This window comes from Linepithema humile, chromosome 4 (assembly GCF_040581485.1).
Source record: "Linepithema humile isolate Giens D197 chromosome 4, Lhum_UNIL_v1.0, whole genome shotgun sequence".
NCBI lineage: Eukaryota > Metazoa > Arthropoda > Insecta > Hymenoptera > Formicidae > Linepithema > Linepithema humile.
Genome location: NC_090131.1, coordinates 23584543 through 23600495, shown reverse-complemented (window position 1 = coordinate 23600495; position 15953 = coordinate 23584543). Strand labels below are relative to the sequence as shown.

At 31.8% G+C, this 15953-nt stretch overlaps 2 protein-coding genes and 1 long non-coding RNA gene across 5 annotated transcripts in view; all 3 read left to right on the top strand.

Moving 5' to 3' along the window:
* Positions 1 to 126: 126 nt before the first annotated feature.
* On the top strand, positions 127 to 3672 carry LOC105672460 (UDP-glucosyltransferase 2). The gene is made up of 6 exons (XM_012367402.2): positions 127 to 460; positions 1066 to 1302; positions 1773 to 2186; positions 2533 to 2755; positions 2858 to 3077; positions 3228 to 3672. The coding sequence occupies exons 1-6, from the start codon at positions 224 to 226 to the stop codon at positions 3520 to 3522; spliced, it is 1626 nt and encodes a 541-aa protein (XP_012222825.2). The 5' UTR covers positions 127 to 223; the 3' UTR covers positions 3523 to 3672.
* A 1046-nt stretch (positions 3673 to 4718) lies between these two features.
* Positions 4719 to 7530, top strand: LOC136999595 (uncharacterized). Its single transcript, XR_010889914.1, has 2 exons — positions 4719 to 6478; positions 6577 to 7530. It is a non-coding gene; the product is annotated as an uncharacterized lncRNA (long non-coding RNA).
* A 1555-nt stretch (positions 7531 to 9085) lies between these two features.
* Tk (Tachykinin) overlaps positions 9086 to 15953 on the top strand; it is a 49707-nt gene continuing 42839 nt past the window's right edge. For 2 of the 3 annotated variants that reach the window (XM_067353959.1, XM_012367699.2), the window contains exon 1: positions 9086 to 9275. The gene's annotated coding sequence lies outside the window, so the exon portion shown is untranslated. The remainder of the gene's footprint in view (positions 9276 to 15953) is intronic. The other variant, XM_012367700.2, reaches the window with a different exon arrangement.

Genomic DNA, 15953 nt, shown 5'->3' with positions numbered 1-15953 from the left:
GATTGACTTTTTGATGCGATTTTTTGTCGTTATGTAATTGTTATTTAGCATCAGTAGTGTGCAGAACTACTGCATTTATGCGACGTCATCGTGATGTTATCGTGATATTGGCGCAAGTGGAGGTAATTTAAGAGAATTAACGATAACATGTGCATTAAGCGTCATTTTATTTTGAAATTCAGTTGAAAGACGAAGTGCTGAGGTTTGATTGATATCGCGTTGAATGTTTCTTCACATGATGTTGTTAAAGCAATTGTTGATTTTTTGTGTACTAATCGGACTGACGATAGCATCGAAGCCGTTATCAATTTTACTGGTAGAACCTATTATGTCAACCAGTCATCATCTTTGGGCGATGACTCTAGTTAAAGGTTTGCTTCGCAGAGGTCATCATATACACGTAGTGAGCATCCATGAAGCCAACATTGAAGGTCAACTCGCGCAGAACTTAACTTATGCAGTAAGTAAGTTACGAGGTGGAAAAATATATAAAATAATTAGAGTGATAATCATATAGAGTAAGTGATACATGAGTGATGAAGTGATGTATAATGATGTATAAAAAATTAAAAATTTAAGATGTATTAAAGAATTATAAAAAAATTAAATTAAAGAAAAAAGAGTTGTAAGAATCAAAGCGCGGATGTCGGATTATAAAGCGAGGCGTAAAAATTTTTATTATTAATGCAGAAAAATGATTCAAAACATTTGGACCAAAAGATTTCTATATTGGTTTCGTTTCTTTATTCAAATTATAATAATATATATTGCAATTGATAATAATGATCACGTGCGGCAGTGAATTATAGAAAACTGTAGAGAATCTGTACAAAATTAAGCGGAAACGTTCTTGGATTGGTATTCGTATTAGCATCATTATTTTGTATTGAATCATAATAAAATTTTTGCGTTTTGACATCCGCGCTTTGCTTGTTCTTATAGCATTTTTTGAATGAATAATTTATAATTTTTATATGAAACATTGTTTTCTAAGGTTAGTGCTTCCGGAGATATTATTCTTTAATCTTATGTCTTATTTCGCGTAACAAAGATTATTTTTTTCAGGTTTTTGAAGGAGTAATGGAACAAATCACCGAAGATGTGGATTATAATCCAGCTGAATGGGAACAGTATAGTGTACTTTATACGGCATACTTTACATATAATTGGGGATTTCTTTCATGTGAAATGGCAATAAAAACTAAAGCTGCGGAAAAACTGCAAGAAATGATTAAGAATGTCGAATTTGACGTTATAATACAGGATGTAACGCTGAATCAGTGTCTATATAGCTTGTGGGAGGTAGGTAGTAAACAATTTATAAATAAACTTTGATTTTCTGCATTTTTGTTTCCGGATATGTAGAAACGCCGTTTTCCGTTAGCTATCAATATATTGTACTTTCGATGCATGTTCGAGTGTTATTATTTTAGTAAGCGGATTCATTGATTCATTGATTGAATTCAAGGTCCAATTGAACAGAAAGTAATCGAGCCGAATAGTTGTTTTTCTCGCGATGATAGCGAGGAAAATATAATCCGAAAAATAAACGCGAAAATAACGACTAACATAAGTAGACGTGGCGCGCGTAATTCTTATATCAAAATACCTCTTCTGTAATCGATTATTGCTTTCATTAATTAAACACCAAAATAAAAGCTCATGATTTTATTTATCTAATCGGTTCACATCTTACAGACCCCACATTATAATTCCACATATATAATTAACACATATATAATTCACATATATTAACAATATTTTCGTTTTAGATCGCTAAAGGTCGGCCACCTGTAGTGGGCTATATTCCATTCGGTCCTGCACCTTGGTTCAAGGATTACATTGGCGATTTCCATTATCCGACTATACGACCTTATACTCACGCAGCAATTGCGAAACCTACCGGTATCTGGCAAAGAACGTGGAATGCTCTTTATTACGTCGTGGATGATCTCATTCGACACTATTATTACTTGCCCAATCAACAACGCTTGGCTGAACAATATGTAGGTCATGAAATTAGACCACTGCATGAAATAGAGAAAAATATTAGCATCGTACTGATCAATACTCATTCCTCATTCGAATCTGCGATTCCGTTGCCGCCGAACGCCTTGGAAATTGGAGGAATTCATGCTCAAAAAGTACAACCGATTCCTGGCGAAGTGCCTGTAACAATTCCTGAGGTACGAAATATTTTTTTATTCAAAAATAAGTAAAAATATTAAGATTATTGATAAAACAGAGAAAGCAAAATTTCAACGAAATTCTGCTCAGAATTTCTTATTCCTGTATATGTTTGCATTGAATAGACTTATACATAATGTTGTGAAAAAGTTATTTTTAATTCGTTATATTTGAATGATAATTCTATGAAAAAAGAAAATATGTCATATGAATTTCATTTAAATATATTTGATAATGCATGGACTTGATTTTTACTTAGGCGTAATTTGCTTTGTAAATGTGTTCCGATAACAAAGATATTTTGGATTATTATCCAAATATTTATTTTATCTTGTTATCTTGTAGAACATCCGTAAGTTTCTTGATGGTGCCGAAAACGGAGCTATCGCGATATCATTGGGGACAAATGTACAATGGAAAGCAATCGATATGGATAAACTTAAGACTGTTGCATTGGCGTTATCAAAGTTAAAACAACGAGTACTTTGGAAACTTGACATTGAAGTACCATTTCAAATGGCGGACAACGTGATGACTGTGAAGTGGATGCCGCAGGACAAAGTTTTGAGTACGTTTCTCAATAGCATAAAATGTTTGAATTGAAGTCCAATATTGATTGCATCACACAATCATTGAAAATAAAAAATTACTGCAATATATTTTTATTCAGCTCACAAAAATATAAAAGCAATTTGGACACATGGTGGTCTTCTTAGCACGCAGGAAGCTATCTGGAAAGGTGTGCCAATAATCGGAATGCCTTTTTTCATGGATCAAAAATGCAATGTGGATATATTAGTAACCAAAGGCGTGGGTGTATACTTGGACGTCAAAACTTTGTCGACAGAAATCATATTAAGTGCAATTGAAAAAGTACTTTATGATGAAAGGTACGACATTTAAATATATATTTTTAATACATATTTAAATCGTTTATCTTAAATCTTAAAACCACGTATTTTTAAATTAAAATTTACAGTTCTGTCAGTTGTGTCACAATTTTATGTCATATTTCTAATAATAAAATATTGTTTTTTCAGTTATACAAAAAATATGAAACGACTATCCCGTGAATTCCGGGATCGACCAGTGCCGCCTTTAGATTTAGCGATTTGGAGCATCGAATATGCCGTCCGTCATCCAAATGGGAGTTTAGCATCGCCGATGAGATCACAGAGTTGGGTGGAAAAGAATTTAATCGATATCTACGCATTTGTACTTCTTAATCTCATTATAATAACGTCGGTTACATTTTTCGTAACGAAGACATTGTATAAATTTTATTACAATTATGTATATACTGCATCTAAATTGCGCAAAAGCAAACAGTCATAAACCACTCAAATATTAATAATTTTTGCGTATATATTGTTCTTATTGTTAATTTAAAAAAAATTAAATTTTAATTACAAAATTACAGTACAAAATAGAATTCTATTGCAATTGTATTATAGATTGTATAGAAATAAATTATGTATTATCATATGTCTTGCTGTCAGAATCCTTAAAAACGCGATTAAATGGCATGAAATATGTAATTACGGTTTTATTACTGCCGTCGTGAATATACGGAGTTCATGTTCCGTCCACGGCGGAAAGGTTAATGATCTTTTTTTAGAAAGCATTGTTATTTTTTGTTTCTTTGATCGCCGTATCGGACGGAAGCGTAGGCACATGATCGACGCATTGTAATCGCATCGATGAAACGTTTCGAAGCAATGCCGAGAGAACTATTACTTCTGCAAAAGTACATGTTTAAGTTTATTGGTTTCAGAATTAGCAGACTATTCGATTTCATCCTCCGTGAGAAGATTTTATGATTGAATGAAGAAAGACCGAAGTGTACGGGTATCACAAGTATTATATCGCTACAGTAGAACACTCTTTAACGTTTGCAATTGAACATCTTATTTCCTTCAAATATGTGTGGCAAAATCGAAATTATTTTAATCATTTTAGGTATCACGTATCAATGCAGCATATAAAATATTTAATCGTTTTGTAAAGTTGATAACTAGTTAAATTTTACAGAAATTGCACTAATAAGATAAGAACACGTAAAAAAGTATATATTAATGCATACAATTTCGCAGAGCTGTATTGATTATGATTACATATTACTAACATAAAATTGTATCTTTTTTCAGGATTAACTTGTCTGCTGTCGTTCTTGATGAAAGTTCAGCCGTTTCCGGATTAGACAGTTGATGGAGAGGTTTGAATTATTTGTAGGAAACGAAGTAGGATGTGTCCGTTTGCGGATGATATGAGTTAGCGCTTTAACTCGCTTTGCTTCCGGTATGACGATAACAGGATATTGAGTATTAAATCGGAACTTGTCAATCGATGGAAGGAGATAAATAAGGATTCTCGGTGAACGCCGGCGGCTTTTCGTCGATCCAGATCAATCTACATTCTCCGACTGAATCTTTTACTAAAGTAAGAATAGTCGATCTACCTTGCGGTAAGTTTCCTCTATCTTTTCCACTTCTCGTATTCCATTTCACGTTTGAATAAATTGAATCGATATAAATAATAGATATATCTTTGATATTTCTGCTACATTTTACGCTAAATAACAATTACAACTTACGAGCAAGATCGATATAAAATAGAAATTGCAGCCGAAACAAATTGCAATAAAATTGATTAGAAAATATTCAATAAAGTGTACTGTAATAATCAATTTCACAGTAGAATTATTTTATTAAAAGCAATTTTTTATAGATACCGGTAAAATAAATTTTTCTAATGTTTCAACAGGAAATGCGTTTTAATAGGTTTCAATTGCTTTTATTTTATTTTTTTTGTAACGTAACTGGATTTTTTTCTGTTAAAATTTCAAAGCAAATACGATATTCATTTTTCTATTAAAGATATATGGTTAATAAGAATTATTTTATACATGTGAATGCTACGGATTTTAGTGGAAAATACGGTAAAATGCTTGTAAGGAAAGCAGTTGTGGCGCGGTATATTTTTAGTTTCGACGACAATTGAATTTATGATATAAATCAAGCGGACGTTTGTATAGTGTGACAGACGACTTGCTCGCGTAAAACAAAAGAACAAAGTCAGGCGAAATGTGAAAATGCCTGAATATTCTTTATGCAAAAAATAAATGTTTACATAAGCTCAAACAAATATTAAAAAAAAAAATTTATTTTATTTATTGTTAGCAGCATTAAAAAATTCTACGACAAAAGAATTTTTTATATAAATATAACAATATTTACTAAACTGAATCCAATTAATTGCACTTTTGGCATTTGCGTTTGCATTATTTGCGTTTTGTGTTACATTTAAAATAACATAAACATAATATACATACATATTTTATATATTGGATATATTTAATATAACGGATAAAATAAATTAAAATAAATTAAAATAAATTAAAATAGATATAAAAAAGAAATTTATTTTATGGTCAAACGGCATTAAAGAATAAAATAATTATTGTAAGCAATAATAATGGAAGTAAAAAACCTAAATTTGAATTGAGATATTGTAGTCAGCAGGTTTGACGTGAATCTTTGTTAGAAAGTACTTTATATACATATGTAAAGTACGAATGTAAAGTACGAATTGCGTATATCACTCAGTTCTCACAAGTAATGTCGGAGACAATCACTTGAGGATACATTCTTTTCCGAACGTTAGTAACGGTTTGCGGTCGCAGCAAATCGACCGCGAAACGGAAGTCAGTTTTATTTTCTTGCGAATATCGTAGTCGTTTTGTTTCAAACTCCCTAAGGAAAAACCATCCTTCCTTTTTCAGTTGAAAGATTTTAACTTCAGAATCATATACTTGACTCCGCGCTAAAATTACTAGACTCCACCGCGATATGTAAACTGTCACACTTTTCAAGATTTTTAATTACCAAAGTAGCTCATAGTTTTTCGCAAAGGGACAATTAGTAATTTTGTTTTCTGGTTAAGCACAGATCGGGTTTACTTATTTTTATTTGAGACGCGTTTGCCGAGAGATTTAACAATTACAAAGTTGCAGCAAAAGTTGAGTTCTCTTGGTTCTTTTATTCGTGAAAAGACTATTGTTTAATTTGCGAAAGAATTTTTTCAGGTACGTATTTTCCTAAGTCCGTACTTTAACGCCCGGTGATTACGGCAAATCGGCTCTCTTTGTGCGTGATTTGATAGAGGAGATGGAACGCTGAAGATAACGACTATCGACCACACACCGTGGACCAATTCATGGATGTCTACAACGAGGCGGCTTTAATATACATACATCCATAGGCCGTACATGACATACATGTTTTTCTCAAAGGTCAGTGCGACGGTGTCGTCCCCTTGTCTTTTATATAATACGTCAGTTTATAAAAATACCTCGTAAAAGCATTAAGGTGACTTTTTCTTTGTTCGAAGAATTCACGGCGAGAGTAAAGGTGCAAATTGCGAGCGATCGATTGAGAAATTGTCGCTGCTGTTCGAGAAACATAATAAGAGACGTCACTTTAATGGACTTTGAATGATAAGACTTTGGCAGTCGGTCGTACACGTTTGGAGAAATGCAACTACAAAGTTGTGGATTTTTCTTTCTAATTTCGTAATGGCGTTGGACAATATTGATATTCGCTCTCAAAAGACGAATACTCATTTAGCTCTATTTTTCTTCTCGTGATGGACATATTTGTTATTTGCAATATATAAAATGTAAGGCAGACTTATAGCAAATTTTATCGTTTAATATTTTTGTGTGTGTACGTTAAAGCGTTCCAAATTTTTGCCTAAATTTCTTCTCGCTTTTTCTTTATTTAAAAAAAATATTATTACAAATTATAAATTAATTATTACAAAGTGCTTATGCCTGTATAAAATAATATGTTAATAAGTTTATTAACTATATATTAGTGTTATCTTTAAGTGCTCCAATTAATTCCATTTTATTATTTTTTTTTTTACGTTATCGCAACAGTTTTTGTGACAGATGGAAGATAATAGCGAGATATGATAGCAATTGCTTAATGCGAGAACCTCGTTAATCGATAATGTCGAACATATGACACATCCAATAATTGGCAAATGTATTTTTCTCAAAGCGCTATTTAAACATCATGTACCGTCGCATCGATAAACGCTATCAATGCGGTGGTGCATAAATAGCACTTTTGAAGTAAAGTAAAAGCCACCGATATTGCTTTACATTAATCAACAAAACAATAAATTGATACTGATAAGAAACCCAATGTGTGAAATTTCATTCAGTTTTTGATGTTTTAGAACGATAAAGTTTGTACTTACATTCGTTTTATTTTGCATCACAAATCCCCATAAAAATTGTTTATCTTCAGCGATAATAAATGCGAAGCGATTAGTGTACTTTGGGGTTCTAATTTAGTTATCACGTCTACCCTTAAGCAAAATTTATGTTATCTTAATTAAGAACCTCTATTTTTCGATTCAAGCTGACATTATTAAAATATTAAACATAAATATATGTTTTTGCATTAATTATGTACTGACGTCAAAAAGCACAGCATTACATTTTTTTATACTAATTGATCTACTTTAATGGAAAGCTTAGCTGGTAATTTGTGTAGCAAAAAAAGAGACTATAGTCCGAGGCTATTTGCGAGGGTGCTAATAGTACTGTAAACAGCGGTTTGAGTTCTCTTGATAAATAATTCTGGTAAGTAAAATATGAACTTATCGAGAATAATTATGATTCGGTTCTATATAATGTATTCCGGTTGATAGAAAAATAGATATTGTGATGTTTCGCGTTTTTGGCACAACAGCGAAGCCTAATGACACCGGTAAGCTTTTCGAAGGATTTTATAATGACTGTGTTATAAAAACTGTGCTCCTTTATAGTCGTTTGCTTTTATAGGATGTGTCTGCTTCATATCCTGTTGCATCATGTTCACTCTTGCGTGTACATAATTTTATACGTTACAAAGTGTATTAATAACATTAGATTTTTTTTAATGAACATATTCGAGAACGAGTTCTTAAAAAATGATGAGTTATTTTTTTACTTTGTTGTCTGCGATCGATTTTAGCCGCATTAGCTTTTAAAATGTGGAAAAATGTAAGTAATTATTATTCTGTATATTATCTTTATATTATTTTATTTATTATCTTTTCACATTGCACATATGCACATGAAAAGAAGAACTGTATATTCAAACATTTATCCCGTAAATTCCGAATTTGCAAATCGGAAGATAGCTTGTTTCGCTCAAAAAGAACTTTTAAAGCTCTTCCTGAACAAATCGGATTCTCACGTTGTCATTTCGGAAAAAGTATAAAGTGAAAAATTTTGATCCGGATTTGTGTCGAAGGAAAATAGCGTTATTAAAATACGAAAAGAAAAGATTGCTTCAGACGGAAAAAGTTTATATTTTTTCTTAAACTATATAAAACATTAATTGCTTTAATTTAGTGAGAGCAGCAAAGCAAAGCTTTTGCTTTACGCTTATTTTGTAAAAGGCGACACATCCCGTTCTCTAAGACAAGTCAGGTGGTAGCCATCGCTATAACCGAGGCATGAACTATGAGGTCAGGGTTGGTCACTGAAGTAAGCAAACTCGTCATGGCGAACACCGTCTATTTAATAATGGCGAACAGCTTTGTAACACACCTTCCCATTCACAAGCGTGCGAGGGCACGCCAACGACGTCACGGTTGAACATCTTACACGTGGGCGAAATCCGATTGAGGAAGTGAGCAAAACGGCGGAGAGGGAATCACGGGGAAAAGGAGAACGAGCGATCGTCGTTCGAATTGCCGTTCATCCAGGTGTCCGAGATGCAGAGCTCCCCTCGTAACACTCGATGGAGGCTTTTCCACCCCTGTTGGGGGTGCAAGCTCAGTTCTCCGATTGGTCCGTGTACCCCGTGACGTCACCGCGCCGCTGGAGTTACGTATAACTTGAAGCACGCGGAGGTTTAGTTAGTCAGTTGACCGCCGTTTGCGACAGCGAGCAGAACTCACCTTGGGATCTTGAGGAATTGCCGAACGAGCCCGAGACGCCAAGATTCCCAATCACCAACCCATCGATTTACGATTCACGGCTGTTACGTCGCTGCGTGTTTTGACACTCCCGGTCCCATCTTCGAAAGGTAAGTGATTGTCATTTTTAGTACGCTTTACAAGACCCCCGTTGATCTTTTCTTCCCTCTTTTGTTACTATCATTGATTTTTCTGAAATGTATATGTAATTTATAGAATTTATTAACATATATTTTATATCGCACTTAATTAAAAAGTACGCAAGAAAAACAATGAGAACAGTACTTTCTGTCATCTAACCTAAAAGCTTGTATGAAATGGATGACACCGAAACTCATATTTCTCTTTCCTTTCAAAGAGATTGTTATACTTGATATCATATTTTTCACGTTACATATTCGTTATTTGCACATTCTTTGTTGAAAGGAGAAAAATTTTCGTCGACAACTACAATATATTATCAAGTTACAAAAATACGGATTTTTTAAAATATAACATTTTTTATATGTTATTATTATTGATCGATATTAAATATGCTTAACCTATAAAAAACATTAATTACATTTATATTATAAAAGATATATTTGATTCTTTTAAATAAAGTTATAAAATTATTGTATAATGAAAAATTAGGAAGATATAAATTTTCAAATTAAGTAGCGAAATAAATTTTGTTAATCTTTTTGCGGATCAAAAATCGAGTACAATATTTGTGCACAGTTGACAGATATAACATTAGTCTTTTTGGAGTATTTAATTCTACTGCTTTTCAAATTAAAGAGTTAAATTTATGTATTACGCATATTATACTTTGTGTATACATTTGGCTATTGTACTCATTAACTTTCTCCACAAAACGTACGCTTTACTAAAATTGCCTGAAGAGCTTTCACATAAAATTAATTAGTTATTATGCGAACTTTTAGATAGAGAACCAAAAGAACTTTCAAAAGAACAAAAATAGCGAGATTAATAAAAAAATGTAACATAATGAATATGATAGATAATGTTTTAACGATAATAACACATATATTAAGTAGATTTAGAAAAAAAAGTTAAAAATGGAAAAATATTTAAGGTATCAAACTTTTTAAAAAAGTCTCTTTATTTTCTGATTTTTTATTTTTAAATAGAAGATTTTATACATATTTTTATTTGTACTTTCTCTTGCGTAAGCTACTGCGTATTCACTTTGAACTATTTCATATTTCCTTGTGGAGGAAAGAATAAGGATTTTTTTATGCACTCAATAGTTTATATTAATTAAGATTATTATGAATATTGTTTTATACATGTTGGGATATTTAGAGCGAATTTTTCTCATCGATTTTACTTTTGAATATCACATATGCGCTTTACGAATTATGTTATATTCATATATGATAAAAATCTATTAGCAGCCTGAACTAATTTTCAAGCAAATTTAACATCAATCGTTCACTCTGCAGACATGGGCGGACAAGTTTCGTGCCAATGTTCGATTATATCATGGAAGCAACAGGCTTCCGACGTAATACGTAGCTTTAATGTGAGACAACTTTTTTTTTCGACAACATTGATCGACAAATCATGTTTATTTTAAATTAATGTTATTTTACGATTTGTGATTAATATCATATTAAAGATGTCAGTAATTTTATTTTAGAAGTCTTTTAAGCCAAAATATGATACAATTTTTACTTTCTTATGATACTTTATTTCGAAAAATATCAATTACTAAAGCAAAGCGTGAAACAAACTTTAGGTATATATTTTACTAAATAATAATGATACATCTTCTACATAGAGTACGTTTTATATAAGACATATCCTACATAAAGCATTCTATACAAGAAAATAGAAAGAAGAAAAGAACAAAAAAAAATCGCTTTCCCTTGTTATTGATTAGAAATATAATACATGCAACAAGATGTCGAACATTTCTATGTTCGATCTTTATGTTTGATCTTTTTCTTTGATTTCTTGCCGATTGACACATTATTTTCTACTTTCTGTGTTTACTTTATCTTTGAATGTAATCATTTTGCAACGTTTTAATATTCCTTTTTTACTATGTCTTTTGGATTATCAAGAAGTAATAAAAAACTTTTAATTCGTATTTTTTTTAAAAACTTGCATTTCCAATATTTGCCAACCGCAGAAAAAATGTTTAAAGCCTAAATATTTAATAATTTTTAGAGTTTTTAAAGTTATTAGTGAGGTAACTTTTATATGATCACGATTTTTCTATGTATCTTGTACGATTATTTACAAAATCGTAAAGTTAGTTCGTAAATTATTTCTTTATCGTGTTTGTGTTGCGACGCGCAGATTACACAGTACTTTTCTGTAAGATTACGATTTTTTTCCTTAATAAGAAAGTTAAAGATAAAGGTATGTGAAAGGGCGTGGAGTTGTAAGAAACGCCGGGCAATTCTATTTTCCGCGCCGCACGAGGAGCAATTTTGAGAAACGTCAACCGGAATGCAATCTCATCCGGAACGAAACGCAATTTCGCTGAGGGAGAGCTTTAACCAGTGCTTTACAATAACGGTACGCGTGACACGTATTCCCGTGTGATCGCTTTAAATGCGGCTTACATCAAGCGTCGATGAAATACACTTCGCGCCGCCGAAATATCGAGCTAACCACGGCTACCGCCGCTCGTTAGCGCGAGTGGAGGTCGTCCACTATAATGAGCTAACGCGTTCCAAGGGAAGGAACGTTGAATTTATCGGACTCCGCGGAACGCGAACGGCGTAAAGGCCAAAGTTTCTATCGCACAGGGAGCCCGGGTCCCAGGACGCGCAGCAACTTTTAAATTCCATCGCACTCGTCCGCTGTCCATTTCACAAACCTTTCCCGTGTTTTTATTGCTTCGTGACTTGATAGTGTTGTTAAAGTCTCTTGTTCGAGAGTTTCGTGCGAAATCGTCAACGGAATGCTCGGAACTCGTTGTTAAATTATTATAATTTTTCGAACATTTCATGAATGAACGGATTGTTCGTCAGAATAGATGTACATCAGTTTACATTCAATTTACATATCAAATAAGATTATCCTTGCTCTTGCATCAAAATGTAATTTCATGTAATAATTTCGTCTTACGATTTGAAAATATCCCGAAGCTATTTTAGATGCTCTTTATCGATGTTGTGATTATATTAATTGCGATTAGAGCATTAGTTATTTAGCACTTTGTGTTTATGTTTACTTAATCATGTTAATGAATATAGTGTATAATTATATATATTAATATTCCTTATATTATATAATATTATATATATATATATATAATATTTCCTAACATGTTTAGCAAATATTACTCTCTACTGGTTTGGCATAATTAGTTTGGCACTGGAATTACTCAAATATGCAATGTTGAAGTAAGGTCCCTAGCTAGAGGCCATTCTATGAGTTTAGATTGACAGTGATCGTGTATAATTTAATTCGGCTAAAGTATCCCCGTATGTGCGGAAATCAAGAAAGTAATTAACAAGTTTTGTATAATGCATCAAGGTGCAATTCTCTTAAGAGAAATACCTAATCAAGTCGGGCTATTAATCGCAGTGAGAATTTATACGCAATTCATACAAATGTTTCATTATTCTTACGCAACATGCGTGTTATAATATTCCCGTATAATCAATCATTTTAATCACTCGATTACGCAATCACGCGATGGTGAACAGCAAATATACTCGCAATCACATCTCGGCGATAAATAACGTTCTGATATTTCCAGCAAATATTTATGACAATTATCTGTTTAACGCTTCAGTTTTTATTTTTAATATTAGTGTCTCACTTTTATAAAATTCTTTGCATAGAAATTTTCTCGACAAGAGATATTTTGTTATATTCTCGCGCACGAACGTGAAAGAGATCTTTATTATACTTTTGCTCGTTTATGTTGCGATGTATTTGTTTTGTAAGTTTGCAACATATACGGAACATTAATTTCGTTTTACGCATCAATTAATTTTACACACTGTATTCCCTCATGGTTAATCGATTTAATTATCAAAATTATTTTTACAAAAAAGGCATTGATGTTATACGTCGTTAATGGAATATGCAAATGTACATATTTTAGTATTCATGAGAAACAATGGTTGCTAAATGTCATATGAAATTTCATTACAGTTAAATTGAGAGGTCAAGGCCTTCAATTTTGTTAATGCTTCTTAATTTTGCTATAAATTAATTAATTATATACATTAAGTACTACATAAAGGCAGTATAATTCATTTCTTAAAGAAAAATTGTGAGACGCAAGCAGTTCGATGAATGTTTTGTTATCGTCATTCACGATTTGATGAGAAAAAAAGTAAACTTATCGTATACTTACGATTTTTTGGTGGATTTTTATTCGTCGCATTTGCATTGAAAATGGGAGACGTAAAAAGCTACGATTGAATGAGTTTTAAGGGCAACTTGCCAAAGAGATTTCAACTTGGGAAGCGATAAAAGTAAGAAAAGGAATGCAAGATAATAGCAAATTATAGACTCAATTTCCAGAACTTCTTTTCGTAAGAGAATTAGTAATCCACATCAAGATATATGTGTTGAGCGTAATTACGATTGTGATCAGTTGAATAATCCAACAATAATGAATGTTTTAACTTCTGCGAGTCTTGAAGATAAAACAATTATCGCCAATTTGTGCTTCGAAAGCAAATAAAAAGAAATACGTGAATGTTTCATTTTTTGTCTTAAATGAGACGAATAAGTTATTCTAATTTCAGGATATCAAAATTTTATTCTTTTTCCTACAGACAAAAAATACTTGATTTTTTTGATACAATAATATATTTTAATATATGCATATACAAATTATTCCGCGCGAGATATTCGGCAAACTTTCCTAATAAATTATTCCAGATGAAAAAGAATTGTGAATTTATATTCAATAGTAATCAAATTGTCAAAAAAGATTTTATATATATTTTTATAAAATAAAAAAATAGCCTTTTTTACGTCAAATTTAAAAGTAGTGTCAAAACTATCTTTCATTTGCAAACGATATACGTCACGAATGATGTTAGAAATTACGTCGCTGCGGTGGCAATGTTAATTATAACAACGAATAATTTTATATCTGTCGTCAATTTGTGCAATATTTTTAAACCCTATGTAAAGAGATAAAAATGAGAATTTATGTAAAACAGCAATCATACTTGCAGAGAACATATTACAAAATGTAGATTGGTTTTGAGTGTTCTTATTTTAGATTCATGAGAGAGTAGGAAGAAAAGAACTGTTTGTAGAAATGTATGTCATATCGGATTTTGAATAAGAAACAATTAACATTAATGATGCGTTATATCGTTTTGGCACGATTAAAGTTACATCGTACTACTGATTTCGTAGGTAATTGCAGATCACGTATTTCGAACAATTGAATGAAAATGGCTTTGCATTCTTGAGTACATCACAATGCCATGTCGTTCAGTTTCAAAAATTTTCAGAATGCAAATGATATTTTAAAATTTTGTTTATTGGGTTTCGGAATTGGGCGCACGGAGAACATGGGAACGATAACAGGATGAAATGCTTGTTCACACTACATGCTGTAATATGCTATCAGCAGCTTTGCAGATAAGAATCTGATTAAACAAAACTTAAAATTGTTCCAAGAATTTATTTAAAATTTTCAAATCTCAATTTTATTATCAATTAAAATTAATATGATTAATTGTTAAATCTATCTAAGAAACAGTTTTACAAGTACAACGAAATATTAGTGTAAATTCATGCACTAATGAATATAAATGTTAGTTACATCAGTTTATAGATATTAGTCTAATTAGATATATTTTTGTATAAATGCACGGGGGATGAGTGCATTTACATATCTATATTCGTGTCCATTTCTGATTAAAAGATGACCTATTTACAAACGATTCGAGAAACGGACAGCTTGTTTTAATTAGAGAGATAGGAGCGAGATCCTTTGGTTTTTAACTCGTCTCTGTTTTCATTGTTCTGATATTTTAAGTCATGCATATATTTGACAGACAAGAGCTCTTTAGCGATTAAGAAATGCCCGCAATACGAATACATTTATGCGAGCAGATTGTATGCTGACAATGAGAAATCGATAAGTGAACATTGACATCATCGTAGATTTTTAATTGCGTATGACAATTAATTTTTACTGAAATTATTATATTATGCCATTATTTTTAAGTTGATAATCAACTTAAATAGAAAAATGGAACACTTATTCGATCAATTAACTTGTTTTCTTTATGACGGAGGTAAATTAATCTGGCATTTGTGACAACGCCGTGCGACGAAATTGCAAAAATTTACAAACGCGTTCCCTATATTTTCTTTTATATGCCCTGCGGTCTAGAATTAATACGTCTTGTATGTGTGTATGTGCATCGGCGGATGTACGCACAAAGCATGTAGGTGTAGCTATAGGTACTTGTTCGAGATTACTCGTCTTACCTTTGCTCGTAGAATCCTGTGATTTCTCCCAGCTGTATTTGACATTCATGCAGTTCAGCGAATGATGATAATACTGCTTTACAATTCGGAAGACGATTTAGGTCTCTCACATATGATCGTAAATGATAGACTCAACAATAATTTTTTTAAATAAACGTATTATTAGAAAATATAATTACAAACTATTTGTTATTTTTATTATTTTAATTTTAGTAATATATTAAAGTTACGATATTATATGTTAAACTATTATATCAGTTAGTTCGAGTTCAGGGATGATAAAGTTGCGACAGTGCCTTTAATATTTATCGCAACTAAGTTTGCATGTCATATTATTCAGTTTACGAAAG

What these genes read in the sequence shown, in the direction of transcription:
- LOC105672460 (XM_012367402.2), top strand. Translation starts at nt 224, where the DNA reads ATGTTTCTTCACATGATGTTGTTAAAGCAATTGTTGATTTTTTGTGTA. An exon ending in CGCAGAACTTAACTTATGCA is followed by an intron (nt 461 to 1,065) that starts GTAAGTAAGTTA and finishes TATTTTTTTCAG; the next exon opens with GTTTTTGAAGGAGTAATGGA. An exon ending in AAAGTACTTTATGATGAAAG is followed by an intron (nt 3,078 to 3,227) that starts GTACGACATTTA and finishes TTGTTTTTTCAG; the next exon opens with TTATACAAAAAATATGAAAC.